Here is an 18562-nt window from a genome sequence, read left to right as displayed (position 1 = left end):
AATCCTGCCTCCTTCTGTGCTCTTACCGATTCTTTCCTCTGGCCCATGGCCTCGTTTGGTGGTGGGCGTGTGGCCAGTGCTCCCCGTCGAATCTTCTAGTCATGCCAACTCTTCCTTCCTGGACCCAGTGGCTCACTCCATCCCACCCCAAGAGCAGCTGTGAACAAGTGGCACCCCTCCGGCCTGTTCCTGGATCCTTTACTGCCACCAAGGGGTGCAGCAGTGATGGGATGTTTACCCCTGCTCTAGAACTTTCCTCCCTGGTCCTTGTTTTCCCACCTGGGCCAAGAAGGCAATTGAGAGCAGAAGTGAGCTATGGGAAGACATTCCTACTTCCTTAGAAGAGAACATAAGATATGTTTTGTAATATCTTTTTAAAGATACGATCTTATTTAAAAGATTACATTCAATTCTTCCATCTTCCTCACTTGGTTCCCCTTTGTTAGCTTGTCTTTTTTTTCCCTTTCCTTTTGAGCGACTCCATTCTCTCATCTATGTTTTTATTTTTTATTTTTTTTTAAGATTTTTTATTTATTTTTTGACAGAGAGAGAGAGACAGCAAGAGAGGGAACACAAGCAGGGGGAGTGGGAGAGGGAGAAGCAGGCTTCCCTCGGAGCAGGGAGCCTGATGTGGGGCTCGATCCCAGGACCCCGGGATCATGACCTGAGCCGAAGGCAGACGCTTAACGACTGAGCCACCCAGGCGCCCCGCATCTATGTTTTTAGAAGTGCTCAGAAAGTAGGATCATGTGGGCCACTTCCCTTGGGTGAGGAGGGCTCTTTTATGTGACAGTCTTGTCCCTGAAATGACTCATGCAAGGGAATGTGATACATTCTGAGGGACACATGATGAGCCAGAAGACAGCATGTAGGGAGGTGAGGGAGCAGTGACCTCAGCACCACCATGCCCCTTCTCTCTCTCTTCCCTCTGTGCTGCAGCATTCCCTATCACAACTCCAGAACCCCTGGTGCTGGTTACCCCACCGAGGTGCCTCACAGCCAACCGGACCCAGCAGGGTGTACTCCTGTCTTGGCTCCCCCCTGCCAATCACAGCTTTCCCATTGATCGCTACATCATGGAATACCGTGTCGGGGAACACTGGGAGATCTTAGATAGTGCCATCCCAGGCACTGATGGAGAGTTCTTTGCCAAGGATCTGTCACAGGTGAGGTGCCCAGCTTTTCCCTGCTGCTGTTCCCAAATTCTGAAAGTGACACGACTCGCTGGAGTCACCGGAAGCTTTGAGTGACCCAAGTCAGGTGTACGAGGCCCAGCCATGTACTGTCCCCCTCCACACCAATTCCTTTATTCTCAGATCTGCTACCAAAGTCTGGAATCCTCAGGTCATGGCAACTGAGGGGAGGTGAGGAGCCCCGAATGTGTAACTAGAGAGTGACCTCAGCTCCCTGCTAGGAGTCTAACTTCGGCTGGGCAGAGGATTTCCCAGAACGATAGTCTTCAAGCTTTGCCCAGGGAAGGACCCCTGCTTTAACAATTTAGACTCCCTGGAGGAAGATACATTATTTTTTTTTTCCCAGCTGACCCCCTTTAAACTTTGATGTCTCTCTAGCTGGAGAGAGGAAGCAGCTTATTTCATGGATACAGACAATCCCATCTATCTTTCTGTCTTCCTTCCCTGGACACTCATTTAGTGGTAGAACTGGCTCATGGGGGCTCCTAAGAGAGAGCCCATATTGTGTGCATCTCTTTCCAACTCTGCTTTCAGTGACCTCACAGTTGTAGATTGAAATCTGCCACGGTGGGAGTGTTTTTACCATGGAAATTGGCAAATGCTACAAATCAGGACTTTTTTTTTTTAAACTGAGAGCTGGTTGTTCATCACTTCCAGTATGCCACTGCTTTGGGTACCCTGTTCCATGAGAGATCATTGCAGGGTGGGTGGGGGAGGTCAGTAGTGGGTCAGTGGCTGTCTCAGGTCCGTAGGCTGACAGGGTCTTGTCCTGGGGGCTGTAGGACACCTGGTACGAATTCCGGGTTCTGGCCGTCATGCAGGATCTGATCAGCGAGCCCAGCAACATCGCCGGCGTCTCCAGCACAGGTACTTGGCCGGGGGGTGGGAGCGGGGGGGGGGGGGGTGGGGGGGTCTGTTACAGCTGTAGGATACAAGAGCCATGTGGATGTCCTTTGCAAGATAGCTAATATGGGGAGGGAGGATGAAATGGAAACGAGAGCTCTGGTGGAAACTGAGTCACTGCATTTCTTAAGGTCACCGCATTTCTCCAACCCATCCTTCTGCTTCCATGATGGACAGGATTTCTCCAACTAAAGAGCTGCATTTATGACACTTTCTATAAGATAGCCACAGGGAGAAATGTAGCTCATCTTCTCATGATAGTAGTCAAAAAGAACTTGGTTTATGTTCTTTTGCTATAAAATCCCTGTTTCCTCCAGTGCTGTCCTCTGTAATGGACTGGGGTGGTGAATTGGAGAGACAGCAGGTCAGCACATATTTGCTGAAGGCCTATTATAAGACTGCTTTATAATTATGGTGGTTTTGTTTGGAAAATTGCTGTTTGGTGTTGTTTCCTCCACTCCTTCGTCTCCCTAGATTTTATTCAGGCTAAATAAAGCCAACTCCCTAGCATTTTCCCCACTTATCTTTCTTTCTCTTGGCCCTGGTCCCATTTCTACACATCTTTCTCTAGCTACGGTTCCTGAGACAGCAGAGCCCCTCCCTTGCCCAGTGAAGTGGCTAAGGCCCTTGGTATGGGAAGAGGCTTTTGCTTAGTGATTAAGCAATGGCACCATTTCCATGGGCATTGCTCACACAAGGACCTGCGGGACCAGCTGGCAAGGAGCTTGGCCAAGAAGCTCATGCAGCAGGACTCACAGAGCTACAGAAGCACCAGGGCAGGCAGACTTGGGGAGGGACGGGGAGGACCCAAGTGGCACCAGAGCACTGGGGGCCGTGGGGTGTGACTTTTGCCTCATGTGAGACACGATGGCACCATGGACCTTTTTTTCTTTTCTTCCTTCCTTCTTTCCTTTCTTTCTTTCTTTTTTTTTTTTTTTTTTACTACAAAAGTACCCTGTCTTGGCTTCCTTCCAGGGAGGGGACTCAGAGAGAAGAAGGAGCAGGGAACAGAGCTTAAAGCCAAGGCCAGAATAGAAAACTTGAGGGTTTTCATCAGTGAACTGTTCTGTGTTCAGTGGCTTTATGTCTGGCACCTGAAAGGAAGCCCAAATACCGGGAAGACTCCCCATGGGTGAATGAAGGCACAGCGCCCTCAGCCGCCCGTCTCTGAGCCCCCCATTCCCAAAGGCTATAGCATTCCATTTGCCCACTCATCAGCATGATTTGGGTTATTTTCATCCATTGTTCTTTTCAGCAGAACGATGGGCTCTAGCCAAATATATCAGAATCCACAGAATCTAAAGAGTGGCACTTTCTATTATAACTGACTTTGAAGTGGGGTACAGTAGATGGGGGTCTAGTTCTGGCTCCGTCACTAACAAGCAGTATGGATTTGGGCACAAAGTGAAACTCACTTCTTTACCTGTAAAATGAAATTGGACCTGCGTTGAATGTCCCTGCTGGCTCCAGCATTCTGAACCCGAAACGACCAGGATGTGCTCACCCTCCCTGTAGAAATTGCTCAGCTGTGCTGTAATGACTTAGAGATGGATGGATCTGAATTCTGTAGTCACAACCTCTTCTCCCTGCTGTAGTATTTTACCCTCAAGGTGCCTCCACAGTAAGTTCTCATTTTGTCAAGATGGCATGGCAGAAGGCAGCAAATCCTAACAGGAGGCCAGAGGTATGGTGTCGTGCAGACACTGATAGGCAATATTTATGTCCGCAAGTCACTCAAACTCTGCCAGCGACACTTTCTTTACCTTAGAAAATGAGAGCGATGGCATGTGGTCTGTTGGCCTCATGTGAGGGTGTGTGGTAGTATGCATGAGAACCCTTTGCAAAAAGCACTAGCCAGGTAGACATTATTACCGAAATTATCACCGCTATGGGGTAAGACATAGATGTGATTCCTTCTTTCTAAGCTCTGTAGCGATCACTTGACTTCCATAAACTAGTCTCTCTTCAAGTGCTAGAGTTGAGCATGGAGCCTGAGCCTGTTCTGCAGAGGTAGGGAACAGTGCTGGGGGGCTAAGTGTCAGAGTAGGTGGGGGCTTTTACAGGAGCGAGGGGAGGAATCATGCATGCTCCTTGCACCGCCCTGCAGACATCTTCCCACAGCCGGACCTGACTGATGAGGGGCTAGCTCGGCCTGTGTTGGCTGGAATCGTAGCTACCATCTGCTTCCTGGCAGCTGCCGTCCTGTTTAGCACCCTGGCCGCCTGCTTTGTCAACAAGCAGCGCAAGCGTAAGCTCAAGCGCAAAAAAGGTGGGTGTCTGCCCCCACCGCCCTGCTCTACCTGGCCCAGTTTCAAATGCTCCCCATTGGAAGAGATGGCCCACTTTTAGCACAGGCCCCTTGAAAATAGGGAAATGGGGTCTTGTGGGTAGGACTGTCAGCGGGCCTTGGTCTGGAAGAGGGAGTAAGGGAGAAGGATGCTGGGGAGGGTGTGATGGGGCCAGAATGTGAGAGAGGGCAGGTCTGTGGTGGTGGGCACAGGACTCGGGACTGGGCCCAAAGATACCTAACCCTGGAAGGAGCTGCTCCCCTCTGTGGCTTTGCTATGGGCCCTGTGGACACGTGAGACGAGTTTTGTGTCCCTGGCCTCAGTAGGCTCTCCTCCCCTTCTTCTTCCTTCCAGATCCTCCACTCTCCATCACTCACTGCAGAAAGAGCCTAGAGTCTCCGTAAGTGCCTCTGCTGTTGTGCTGTGTGGACAGAGGGTGGAGGGTGGACACAGGCAGGTGGTGTGCTCCGCTCGGCCCCCAGACCGTGTCTCTAAAGTGTTGGCTGTCCACTGATCTGCACGGTATTTTTAAGTTGCACAGAGGGGGCAGTACTGTAGACAGTGAAATTAGAGGTGTAGCTGGACAGAGCGGGGCAGACAGGAAGGGCAGGGCAGGATGAAAGGTGGAAATGTGGGTGTTCATTCAAAAAACGGCCAGCACACATCTAGACAGTGGAGCGTTGGCCAAAGTATTTCATGCCAAAATATGCAGCCCATCTGCACCTCTTTTTTTGAGTATTATCTTAGGTGTTTGTGGTTATTCATTAAGAGGAGAAAAAGAAGAGGAGGAGCAAATGTCCCCCACCTCACACTCCTGCTCCCCCACTCACCCCCACAGCTTGTCATCTGGCAAGGTGAGCCCCGAGAGCATCCGCACGCTCCGGGCCCCTTCGGAGTCCTCCGATGACCAAGGCCAGCCAGCGGCCAAGAGGATGCTGAGTCCCACCCGGGAGAAGGAGCTGTCATTGTACAAGAAGACCAAGAGGGCCATCAGTAGCAAGAAGTACAGCGTGGCCAAGGCCGAGGCCGAGGCCGAGGCCACGACGCCCATTGAGCTCATCAGCAGAGGCCCCGATGGCCGCTTCGTGATGGATCCCTCTGAGATGGAGCCCTCGATGAAGAGCAGGCGCATCGAGGGCTTTCCCTTTGCCGAGGAGACGGACATGTACCCCGAGTTCCGCCAGTCGGACGAGGAGAATGAAGACCCGCTGGTGCCCACATCTGTGGCTGCCCTGAAGTCCCAGCTGACCCCTCTGTCATCTAGCCAGGAGTCCTACCTGCCACCACCAGCATATAGCCCTCGGTTCCAGCCCCGCGGGCTGGAGGGCCCCGGCGGCCTGGAAGGTCGGCTCCAGGCCACAGGCCAGGCCAGACCTCCCGCCCCCCGGCCCTTCCACCATGGCCAGTATTATGGGTACCTCAGCAGCAGCAGCCCTGGGGAAGTGGAGCCGCCACCCTTCTACATGCCAGAAGTGGGCAGCCCCTTGAGCTCAGTCATGTCCTCCCCACCCCTGCACACTGAGGGGCCTTTCGGCCACCCCACCATTCCTGAGGAAAACGGAGAGAACGCTTCCAACAGCACGCTGCCCTTGACTCAGACACCCACAGGAGGGCGCTCCCCTGAGCCCTGGGGCCGGCCAGAATTCCCCTTTGGGGGACTGGAAACCCCGGCCATGATGTTTCCCCACCAGCTGCACCCCTGTGATGTAGCCGAGAGTCTGCAGCCCAAGGCCTGCCTCCCCCGAGGACTGCCCCCCACCTCCCTGCAGGTGCCCGCGGCTTACCCGGGCATCCTGTCTCTGGAGGCGCCAAAGGGTTGGGCAGGCAAGTCTCCAGGCAGAGGCCCCGTCCCAGTGCCCACCTCCGCTAAGTGGCAGGACAGACCTATGCAACCTCTGGTGAGCCAAGGGCAGCTAAGACATACCAGCCAAGGTATGGGCATACCCGTGTTGCCTTACCCCGAGCCGGCCGAGCCCGGGGGGCACAGTGGCCCCAGCACATTTGGCCTGGACACCCGGTGGTATGAGCCCCAGCCCCGGCCCCGGCCCAGCCCCCGGCAGGCCAGGCGCGCCGAGCCCAGTTTACATCAAGTGGTGCTACAGCCCTCCCGGCTCTCGCCTCTGACCCAAAGCCCCCTCAGCTCCCGCACCGGCTCCCCTGAGCTTGCCGCCCGGGCCCGGCCTCGCCCGGGCCTCCTGCAGCAAGCGGAGATGTCGGAGATCACCCTGCAGCCACCGGCCGCTGTCAGCTTCTCTCGCAAGTCCACGCCATCCACGGGCTCCCCTTCCCAGAGCAGCCGCAGCGGGAGCCCCAGCTACCGGCCCACCATGGGCTTCACCACGCTGGCCACAGGCTACCCCTCCTCTCCGCCGGGCCCTGCAGGGCCTGCGGACAACCTGGATGTGTTTGGACAGACGCCTTCCCCTCGAAGGATGGGGGAGGAACTGCTCAGACCAGAGCCCCCCCCACCGCCTTTACCTACTTCAGGGTGAGTGTGAGCTGGTTTCTCCCGCCCACCTCCACCTGGTCATCTTCCACCCCCCATTCCTTCCCCACCCTCCGCCCCTTCCATCAACCCAAATGACAGGGCTTGTCTGGACATGCTGCAGCATCCCTTCGGGAGAGTTCTGGTCTTGGCATCAGCAGGGTGTGGTCATGGGGTTGAGGGTGGGGCTTACCTGCCCAGGTACCCTGCCAAGAGCATGAGGGAGCCTCTCTACCCAGCCCAGAGCTCTCAGGAAGACCCCAGGGTGATGGGGAGTGGACACACATGGGCAAGCGGGGGGTGGGGGCCGGGTACATGGTGTGTCCGAGTGAGTGGTCACCTCAGTTACTCTTAGAGTGGAGAGCTCTCCACATCCCTGTGATCCTGGCTTTGGGAGTGGTTCCAGGGTTTACCCAGAGACCTCGTATCCAGCCTCCTTTCCTCCCCTGACCCATCCTCCCTGCTAAGCAGGACCCTGAAGCCTGATTTTCCTGGGCCACCAGGCCTGGGGCTCCTCTTCCCAATCTCCTGCCCTTAGCAGCCTAGTGAGCGCGGGGGGGGGGGGGGGAGCCCCCTCCCACAAGCTCTCCAGGGGGCACATCCTGGAGGCTGGGAGCAAAATCTCAGGCCTGTGAACTGTGTGCCCGGAGCCACATACCCTATCCCAACCTGTGTGCCTCGCAGGAAGCTGCAGACAGACAGACAGACAGACAAGGTCCTGCGGTCAGCCTGCCTGAGAGAGCACACTCTAAACTGTAGCAGCTGGTATTCCAGGTACCAGAGTCGGCCTGGACGCCCGTCTGTGCCTCTTTTTCTCTCGTCTTTTTTCCCCTGCCCCCCCTTCCCTCCTCCTCCCCCTCTCCCTTCCTTCCTCCTCAAGTCTGGCTTTCTTTCTGTCTGTCTTTCTTCCTTCTCCATCTTCTTTGGGTTGGCCCGACTTGCTCCGAAGAGCTTGCAACGTCTCTGGAGTGCCCCCCTCCCCGCCCCCGGTCCCTGCTGCCCTCCCTCCCTCTCTCTCTTTCTCTCTGGTTCCGTCCTTTGGTCTCTCTTCTTGATGTGGCCGCCTGTGCAGGGGAGCAGAGTGTTCCAGAGGAGGCTGGCCCGGTGGTAGGCAGGATGGGAGGTGGTTGGAGAGGAGGGAGCCCAGCGCCCTTCCCCCGCCCCGTGCACTCCCACCCTCTCTGGTACCTGGAAGTACAGCTTCTCCTCCCACTGGCCCCTGGTCCTGGTGGGCGGAGAAGGTGGAGGAGAGCTCTAGCTAGGACGCCGGGCTTGGCGTGCCCACGGGACCCCGTGCCTCTGTCTGTGCAGGAGATGCTGTCGCCGCAGCCCTGTCGTCTGTGCTTTGTGCAGCGCTCATCTGCCTCGTCCATCGTGCCGTTGGTTCTCTGTCTCTCTCCTCTCCTTCCCCTCACCCCATTCTCTGGCCTCGCTTGTGGTTCTCTGGCCCCTGTGCTCCTCCCCTCCTCCCCTCTGGGTGTGCGTGGGTGGTTTGCCCACGGCCCGTGTTGATAACTGCTTTGTTTCTGATTGATCTCAGCTATCTGGGCAGTGTTGTCGAGACAAGCCTCTCCTCAGCTCAATAGGTAAGGGAGCTCCGCGGCCGGGGCGGGGCGGGGGGTGGACAGGCGGACGGGGCTTCGGCAGGGCCATCGCTTCCTTTATAGGGGAATCCAAACCATGTCCCCTCACCCCCTCTGTGGGCAGCAGCCTTCGCTGCTCCATACGCCACGGCTTCTGGGTTCCCCACATCATGCTGCTCTAACAGCCTCACCAGGCCACGCTCGGGCACCGCCTAGCTGAAGCTTCCGACCCCCACCCCACATGCCAAGCCTCTCCCAGAGCCTCCCTGCAGTTTTCCTCACTCAGACCCCTGCTGCCAACACACCCAGGGCCTCCCACAGAAGCCCCCTGGGACCCTGCATGCACCCCAAGAGGCCTAGAATGCCTACAATCCGCTTTGCATCTCTGCACCTCTGGAAACATCAGGGCCACACTCAGATCCAGAATCCCCCCTCACCCCACCCTTTGCCATATTTTCCCAGCAGCCTCAGGCATAGTGCCCCCTCCACTTCCATCCTAGCCCCCCAGAGACTCAGATCTTCCTCTGGGGTTGCTGGTCCCTCACAGTCTTCTTGGGATCTTTCTAATATTCTCAAGGAGCACAGGGTTGGGGTGTGGCCCATCTCCTCCCCTCACCAGCTGGGACCAGGTCACCTGTAGTCCTGTGAGGGCAAGGGCAGGGGAATGTCCCCACTTCCCATGTCCCTTGCCTTCGGTAGCCCGTTCTTGGTTGTAATAGGACTGAGATGTGGACCTCGCCCTCAGGTTCAAATTGCTTTCAAGATCCCTGTAGTAGCCATTTCTGATCTCCTTGGGTCACAGCTCTAGGGTCTTGGGAGGGGTTCCGCAGGGGGAGAGGACAGACTTCCCCCGGGTGGGAGGAAGTTGAGCGGGGAAGCACTGTCTCCTTCCTCTGCTCTCCGCCGAGGTTGGTCCTCTTCTGGCATTCTTCCAGGTGGAGGTCTTGGGAACTTGGCTATTTCAGAGGGGTAGCAAGTCTCTTATAGAGGCTTAGGGCACCTGAGACTCACTGTCTCTCATGGCAACTAAGATGCTTCTTTTTGCCATGGACCTATTGCCTGCGCCTCTGAGAACAAGCAGTGTGGGAGCAGGAAAGCTTCCTGGTTTCTCTAGGTGAGAAACAGCTGCATCCCTCGCCCACCTAGAAATGTCAAGGGGGCTGATGATCCTAACTCAGGACTTTAAGTCTTCAGTCCGAAGAGTGGCCTCCCATAAGGAGAACTGGACTGCTTTGCCATTTCTTTATGATCTGCAGCTATAAACTTGTTAACAGTCAAGAGGCCCTGGGATTGTCTCTGAGGCTGGTTGGGTGCCACACTGTGGCCATTAACACTGGAGAGAGCAGGGAGGGTGTCAGGAAGGAGTTATGAGCCTACCTTCATGAGGGGCCTCCTGTGGCCTGCTGGATGGATGCCCCAGAGTGACAATGACCGGACCATCCTCCACCTTCCCTGCTCTCCTTCCCTGAACCCCAGTTATGACTACTCTGTCACCCCCAGAGAGGTGATAGCTGCAGGGCCAGCTGTCACTGCACTCCTGGAAAGTGCCTGGACCCCATTCCCCATTGTTACCGCCACTTCCCTCACCCAGTTGTTGACCCCTCTCTCCACCACATCCCCACTGCACCAGATCTGAGAGCTGAGCTGTCATACTGTCCCTGCTGTGGCAAACCCAGAAACCAAGGGCAGCGCTGAGGGCGAATTGGTTCCTTGGGGGCCTGGCAAGCATCCTCAGCCTAGGAGAATAACGTGCTCCCCGCAGCCTTGGAGTTAGATCTTGATGGTGCTGGGCAGCAAGAGCCACCGCTCACTCCTGCTTGCTGAGAGCCTCCCCCCGGGCGCGGTAGCTGCTGGGGCCATTGGGAGGTGTCAGGCTCCTCTTCAGACGCTGTCTTCATGCTGCGCCTTTGCATGTTTCTCCAGTCGGTCTTGCTTGGAGAAGATGTGACACGTCTTGTCTACGTTCGTTCTTGCTCTGTTCCTGTTTCCTTCAGTCTCTCTCCTGTTCCTTCTCCCCCCCTGTACCTGCAGTGGTCTTCCCCCCCTCTCCTCCTTTCTCTCTCTCCTTTTTCTCCTCTTCCCAACTCCCATCTTGGAGTGGGGAGTTGTATTTCATGGACCTGCCCTTTCTGGGGCCGGCTGGGAGGCCGGCAGTTTTCTCGGCTTCCTGTCTCATACCAGTTAACAGCTCTCTTCTCACCTCCCCCTCGAGCCCCCCTGCTGTTAGTGCCGACTTTGGCCTCTCTGATCAGGTGGGTCTGGGAGGGTGGATGGCCCCCCCCTTTTACTGGTGGACCGTAGGAAGGAGCTCCCATTTGGAAACAAGTCTCTCCTGAGCCCTGAGGCCAAACACTGGGTTTGTCCCCTGACCCCACTGGAGAAAGTTGTCATCTCTCGTTACAGCTGGGTGGGAGCTGACCTCCGCAGTCCTGGCTTTCTGTTTTATAAGTGGAGAATGGCGGGGTGGGGACCTTTTTCCTGGCCGTGCCCTGTACACAAGTGGATTTCCTCGTCCCCTTTCCACGGTCTAAGGTCAGATGAGCAGAGTCTACTGTCAGGCGGTTAGGAAAAGGAGGAAAACACTCCTTAAATCACAGGGGCAGCCGCCAACTGTTGAAGTGGTCAGCCCTTAGGGCAGTAAGGGCAGGAACTGTCCAGTGGATTCTGACTTTTCTGACCTGTGGTTTGCCGACTTTTTAGACCTTTTTGTCTGTGTCTTTTCTCCACTATTCTGGGAAAGCACAGAGCTAAGCAGCCAAGGCCCCAGGCTAAATGGTTGTGATTTGGGTTTTGTATGGATTTTATGAAAACAGAGAGGGAGAGAGAGAGTAAATTCCAGGCAGTTTTTGGTAGTTCTAAACCACAGAGAAACATCACTAGGACAGAGAACTGGGGTTTAGGGGGAACTCCATATGACATGGAAGATCCAGAAAAACCTCTAGGCTTTTAGGCCTCATACTCTTACTTTCTGTGAGGAGGAGAGCCCCAGAGTTTGCTGGATTCCTGTATGTTTTAGAAGAATTGGATTGGATTGGGAAGAGAACGGTGACCTCCATTTCTTAGAGAGCCCACGGTTGGATGCTGTTCTAACAGAGTAACCTACTGGTCAACCTCAGATTCACTTACCAGCTTTATTCCAGGGATAGGATGAGGTTGCTTAACCCAAGCTTTCCACTGTCTGACAGAGAGCAGCACCAAAAGCTTCATTATCTGATAGGTCCCCTGTGGGCTTGATATTGACTGGGGACATGGTCACGCGTCCTAGAAAAGAGAGACAATTTGATTCCAAAGGGCTTTACATGCTACAGGTAAAGTCTGTTGGGCCGCATTTCACATATGTCTTTTCTGTATAATTTGTTAAAAACAAAGATCCATTTTTGCCCCCTCTTCCCCCCCTTCACCCCATCCTCCCAGACACTTGCTTTTATTTTTCCCTCCTGCATCGGTAGAGTGTCTTGGTGCCCCCAGGAGCCTTCTGTCATGTTTCTGTGTTTGAGCACTGAGCTCAAAGAGAAAACAGGTGGACAGCAGGTGGCCTGGAAGGGCTGGAGCTTGGCTCTTTCACAAGGGAAAATTGGCTTATCCTCCTCAGTGGTTCATTACTGTTTGGGAATTTTTGCCTGAAGATATAACTTCAGCCAGCTTTTCCCCATCCCTGGCCTGTCTTACCCTGGCCATGCCACTGAAGCAGAGAATGTCAGGGACTACCGCAGCAGGGTGAAGTGACTACCACTTAGGTGAAGTATGGGAGCGCTGTTTTCTTCTAGATAGCTTCTGGGCCTGTTTCCTTTAGGAGGAAGTTGGAAGAGCAGTTTAGCCTAATGTTGAGAGTCTTGGCTCTATCACATAATAACTGGATTAGTAGACAAGCTGCTTAACCCTACGCATTCAGTATTTCCCTCTGAGAAACAGGATCAGTCTAGTATTTACTTCTTAGGGTTGTTGTAAGGATGAACGCAAACTATTGTAGGGACCATAGACCATTGCTTAGTATGGTAAGTGGTAAATCAATGCTGTGTGACAGAAATGATAAGGTAATGATGTGTTAATTTTAGTAATAATATTCTTGGAAGTTTCACCTTGCTTCGAGAAACCCTAGGAATGTTTTGGGGCACCCTGAGCCAGTTCTCTCATGCCCTCCTGGATCACCCTGGGTTTTATGGTTTAAACACTGCTCCCTGGGGCCACTTGCTTGTCATATGCCTCCTCGGACCATGCGTCGCTCACCTTGTGTGGTCTTTTTGAAGAGGCTGGCCAGGACCAGGAGACAGGTAAACTGAACGGCTGATTCATACCTCTGATTTTCCTTTTAGGTAGCTGAAGAAGCCCTAGTCAAGGATGAGAAGGGGGTGAGGACATTCCGCCAGCATGGCAGAGTCATGCTCCCTCATACCCTAGCCATCTCCACCCTTTGCCCACCTTCCAGGTTCCTTTGCAGCCACTGCCGCTGCTGTGTAGGATCTCTGTGGGTAGAGTCTGAAGGAGGAGGGGACGGGAAATTTGCAGGTTGCATCTTTGGGGGTGGAAGACCTGACTTCTCACGGTGCGTTGGACTTCTGTCTGAGACCATGTGTTGCCTGTGTGTGTGTGTGTAGGTGGGGCCCTTGAGCTCCATGCTGTCAGGGGGATATGGAAAATCTAGAAGCTGTGTCTGACCTGAACTTTGGAGGAGCTTCTTGATACTTTATTTACTAAGAGGCTATGGAATGATGGCATTCATTAAAGAAGATGGAGGTTGCTTCATTGCCAGTTAATGCAGGAAACCCCAGAGACCAGAGGCTTATCAACAATTAGTCTGTAAGTTTTTTCTTCCTTCATCCCCACAAGTATGACCAGTACTGGGGAGATGGGGCTGCAGACCCCCATCCCTCTGTCATTGTTGTGCTGCTTCGGATTGCTTGCTCACTACTGGGCACTTCTTTTCCCCTCACAGGGTTGGCTGTCCTCCTTTTAATCAGGAGTTACCCAAAGCCAATGTGATGGAGTTGGAAGAGGGAGATGTGGGGACTGAGGAAGAGTGTGATTCACCTCAGTGCACTGTGGCCCTAGAATGTCCCTACTCCCCTGATGGTATGCGAATGCCAGTCCTGGCGGGAAGGAAAGAGCAACTCCTCTCTCTCTGCCTTTATTCCTCGGGCTCCAAGTTTGGCTTACTTTGAGAAGAAATGACATTGATAACATGTCTTCTAGATTTTCTTTTATGACTCTTGAAAAATTCTCTCCAACATGCACCGGTTGTCACAGCCAGTTCATCCTCTCGGCTCCCTCTGGTCCCCTTTGTCACAGGGGCTGCTCAGGCTCCAGGGGAACTGTGGGCTCTGTTCTAACCTCATGGTTGATCCATCAGGCACATGACAGCATCCGCCCCGAAGCTGGGGGAGAAGGAGAGACCGACATACGTGGCGTCTCTCCCAACCCCAGTTTCTCTACTGAATATCAAGATGTAGAGATTCACTTGGGCACTTGCTACCGAAGGCAAGGGCTTTGCAAGGCTGCCAGATTTGGACACTAACCGTCGTAATCTACTTTCACCTTCTTTTATTCTCGTGCGTGACTGATGACATCTGAGCCTAGTCTGCAGAGGTCCAGGGAGACCCACCCTGCTGAAATGTGGGTAGATGACAAGTATTTGTTGCTGTTAGCTGCTGGGGTTCTGCCTCACTCTGGTGGACGGAGGGAAAGAAGCCCAGTGAAGCTGGGTTTTATGTACCCTCCCCCTCACTGGATATTGGGTTTCTCATTTGGCCATGGCCTTCTCTTTTCTGGAGGAGGACAGTTCACTGGGATGGGGTTCCTCACCTCCTGCTTTGACCCACCCTTTTACTTTTCACTTAAAGGTCGTGATGATTTCTAACAACTTTGGGCAGTGAAGCTGCTTTCTTCTCTGACCTTCCTCCTCCCCGTTTGAGTGGCATGTGATGAGGCTCACTATTAAAGTCTCTCTCTCCCTTTCTTAGGTCTTCTGGTTGCTCTACAGATTGGTTTCCCTCTGAGGCAGGCCTTCCACTGCTGGAGCTTTCTACTGGCCTTTCTCCTTTCCAGGAGCAATCAAGAGGCAGGTGTCAAGGAACCACTGTGGACACCTGGGACTCTGTCCTCCTGTGGGTCAGCTGTATGGTTTTCTTCCAGCCCCTCTTCAGAAGCTCCCTCTTCTGGGAGCTGACCTGTGCCTCTCTAATTGTCCCTTCCAGAACACATCCACCTGCACCCGAGAATGCTGCTGTACCTGAGAGGCTGGAGGCTCTGAAATACCAACGGATAAAGAAGCCCAAAAAGTCATCCAAGGGCTCTTCGAAGTCAAAGAAAAGATCCGGTAAATGGCGGATCCTCTCTTTTCCCCCTCTCTCCGCCGTTATTATGGGATTGTTTGGCTCAGGATCCCATCCTTGGGTTTTCTCTAGAATTAAATCCACTGGCTTATGTTATTGTCTCTTTTTAATATTAATTACCAAATAATACATAAATATAATTTTCATGTAAAAATTAGAAAGATAAAGTCTCTGATTGTCCTCCCAGTTGTTTCCTCTCTCCTGGGAGCCATCCTTCTTGGTAGTATGCGTGCTTTCAGAGCCTTTCTGGGCATACACCTCTCAAAAATACATTGTATTGTTTTAATGCATTTTTAAATAACATAAGTAGTATCTTATTTTTTTCCATTCTGCCATATGCCTTTTGGAACTATCCCTATTTCCTTATATATTTCTTCTCTATTATTTCAGACCTTCTAGTTGGATGTGGGAATTATGGGGTCCTACTCATTGCTTAGGGGACATCATGGCATGGACCCAGCCTCTGCAGGATGACCAAACTTTTCTCAGTGAGATAGAATGAAATCTCCTTATCATAGAAAGGATGTTTCTATTGAAATATATCTGATGTTTATATCCAGCAGTGATCAGTAGCTGCTAAGATAGTGCAAAAATGATTCAGCCCTTTTTCACACTTAGAAAATTCTTTAGTATTTATCATGTACTCTTTTTTTTTTTTTTACCAATAGTTTTTAGGAATCTTGTCACAGGCTATCAAAAAAAGACAGCTGAACAGTTTCCTTGCAGATCTTTAATAACTACTGGAGAGTAACTTTCTTTAGAGACTGGGTTATGGAAAATTGTTCTACAGAGGTTCCTGGAATCTTCAGAAGACAGTGAGCACTGTTTCTCACTTAGCCTTTGGGTGGTGCTATTATCCTATTTGTTTATAGATGGGAGTACTGAGGCAGAAAAGAGGAAGATGATTTTTTTAGGGTTTGGTTGAGAAATTGGAGCCCAAAGCTGAACGTTCAACCCACTGAAGCCCATTGCAGTTGAAGAACCAATATACCGACCTACCTACATATCTATGTTTTGTTTTGTTTTAACAAAAAGAGCCACCTCAGATGCCTGTACTCCCTCTTATTCTGTCACACCATCCTGTTCCTTGTAATATGTTGATGGCTCTCCAATGTCTGTTTTTAGCCCCGGTCTCTTCCATGAGCTCGAGTCTCATATTTCCAGTTGCCTGCTGAACACGCACTTAGATGTTTTGTAAGCCTTTGAAATATCCAAAATAGAGTTATTGATTATCCTCTCCAAATCTGCGTCTCCTCACTTCCTCCCCAGCTTCTTAAATAGCACTACTAACTACCTCGCTTCTCGGGCTACTTCAGCCTTGCTTCTTCTCTTGCTCTCACACGTCCCTTCCAATCCATTTGGTAAGGTCCTTGGGCCCAACTTTTACAGCAGATCCTAAATCTGACCACTCTTTTTTTATTTTATTTTTTTAAAAGATTTTATTTATTTATTTATTTATTTGACAGAGAGACACACAGTGAGAGAGGGAACACAAGCAGGGGGAGTGGGAGAGGGAGAAGCAGGCCTCCCGCCGAGCAGGGAGCCCGATGAGGGGCTCGATCCCAGGACCCTGGGATCATGACCTGAACCGAAGGCAGACGCTTAACGACTGAGCCACCCAGGCTCCCCAAATCTGACCACTCTTTCCCACCTCAATTGCTATAACTAAATTCTGAGTTACTGTGATTCCCACCCTGATTATTGCAGTCGCCTCCTAGCTGGTTGTCCTGCTCCATCCTTGCTCCTTCTACAGTATATTCTACACTCAGCAACTCGAGTGATCTTCATAAAATGTAACAGCATGGTCTTTCAGTCATGGCAATGTGCGCACACACACACATACACATATCTGATGAAAACCTTCCGGAAGCTTCCCACTGCAACCAGAGCAGATTTCAAACTCCTTATGATACCCTTCTCCGTCTTTCCTGCCTCGCTGTCCTCTGCTCGCTCTGCTTCAGCTATGGTAGCCTTCCTTCTTTCTCTGAAACATTTTACATTGGCTCTTAAGCCATGGATTTCACTTTTGCCCCTCCTTCTGTTGGGAACACTTCTCCCCCAAAGCTTCAGAAGTCTCGTTGTCGTTCAAGACTCACACGTGAAAATAGAACCGTGCTTTAGTCCTTTGCTCTCACATGGCCCTGTTTTCATCTTTCTTTGTAGGGCTTTCAGTATCTGGAAATTTCATTTCTGTATTTTTTAAGTCCTTAATGTTTGTCTCTTCCTCCTCACCCCACACTAAAGCATAGTTTCTAGAAACCCAGCACTTTACTGCCGTATCTGCCGAAGAGCCGTGAGACAGAGGAGTGGCCCTGGCAGTGTAGAAAGGGCCACGCCTGGCTCTATGGCAAGGATGGAAATCTTGGGTAAAGTCCGTCACTGCTGGGGGAGAACGGGGGTGAAGAAAACGTACTGAGTTCCAACCCATTCTTTGAAGCCCTGATCCCCAACACCTAGAATGATGCTTGGTGCCCGGGAGGCATTAAAAAGGAAATACTGATATTACTCTAATAAAAATTAAAATTCTAGAAACACTAGGTAACAGATTTAAATAAAAATATTTAATATTAAATAAAAGAGGCTGGGCCAAAGGGACTGATGGGTCACTGGTGGTGAAGACGGGGGTTCTCTGCTGCAGTTGCCTCATTTTCATGCTAGAGAGCCAGGATATACGTCTCAGCAGATGAAAAAGGTGGGCGTGTGAGGTTACCACCTTCGCTTTCACCCACTTTATTTTCTTCCCATTTGTTTGGTGCACCTGTTCCCTTCTCCCTAGACGGTTCTGCCTCCCAGGCTCAGCAGCTTCCGGACTCCCAGGTTCTGTGGCCTGATGAAGCCGTCTGCCTCCGAAAGAAGAAGAGACATTCTCGGCCTGACCCCTTTGCCCGCCTCTCAGACCTGTGCCACCGCCAGCTTCCAGAAGACCAGACGGCGATTCTCAACAGCGTGGATCACGACGACCCCGGCCACGCCACCTTGCTGTGACGCGGCGCAACTCTAAGTGGTCCCAGAGCAGCAGCTCTGGGCTGAGGGGCGGGGAGGGAGGATGAGGGTGTGCCAGCAGAGGGGCAGTTTCGGGGGCTGCTCCGACCTTTGTTCTGCTCATTCTCTCTCCAGCGAGGGTGCAGCCCTCCGAATCCTGGCCAGCGTGTCTCGCTTTGGGGACAGCGGGTCAGGGGCAGACCTGTAGGTAGAGATCAGGAAGTGAACTGGGGACAGGGATCTGCCTCCTCCCCACCTCTCCCCTCTTCACTGGCTTGATTTTTCTGACCTCTTCAAATACCTTTGGAAGTGAAGAAGGGGAAAACAATGGCTTTTACTGCTCTCTGCTTCTGTTTCAGTTTTTCAAGTCCTGCAAGAGGGCTAGACTGCCCATCCCATCTTCCAAATCTACATATATATAGATATAGATACAAATGCATATGTATGTAGTTTGTGGGTTTCTCTATGTATATATATATGTACATTGAAGCAAAGTGCTGTTTATTTTTGTGGTCAGTGAAGGAAGGAGGACGAGGGCAGCAGACTTGAGGGGTTTGTAAGGAGGACCGGCAGAGAGCCGGCTGGGCGTCCTGATGTCTGTCCTGGGTGTTATTCCTCCTGAAACAGGATTCATGCCTTCTCAGCTGAACTCACTTCGTCTCTCTACCCTCTCCCATCCAGAGCAGAAATGGGGCTTGCCATGACTGCCGGCTGCCTGCTTTGGGGGGTTCAGTGATGAGTTACCACAGAACTAAACACAAGCCTTTATTTCTTGGTTCCTGGGTGAAGAGAGGGTGGC

At 52.3% G+C, this 18562-nt stretch overlaps 1 protein-coding gene across 1 annotated transcript in view; it reads left to right on the top strand.

Moving 5' to 3' along the window:
- IGSF9B (immunoglobulin superfamily member 9B) overlaps positions 1-17766 on the top strand; it is a 45948-nt gene extending 28182 nt beyond the window's left edge. The window contains exons 14-20 of the mRNA XM_035008758.1: positions 940-1166; positions 1976-2060; positions 4204-4365; positions 4739-4784; positions 5223-6872; positions 14644-14765; positions 17558-17766. Of these exons, the coding sequence (XP_034864649.1) occupies positions 940-1166; positions 1976-2060; positions 4204-4365; positions 4739-4784; positions 5223-6872; positions 14644-14765; positions 17558-17766 (2501 nt within the window). The remainder of the gene's footprint in view (positions 1-939; positions 1167-1975; positions 2061-4203; positions 4366-4738; positions 4785-5222; positions 6873-14643; positions 14766-17557) is intronic.
- The last annotated feature ends 796 nt before the right edge of the window (positions 17767-18562 follow it).

This window comes from Mirounga leonina, unplaced genomic scaffold (assembly GCF_011800145.1).
Source record: "Mirounga leonina isolate KUSES-001 unplaced genomic scaffold, KU_Mleo_1.0 Mir_153, whole genome shotgun sequence".
NCBI classification, from domain to species: domain Eukaryota; kingdom Metazoa; phylum Chordata; class Mammalia; order Carnivora; family Phocidae; genus Mirounga; species Mirounga leonina.
This window is presented reverse-complemented; position numbering and strand designations above follow the sequence as displayed.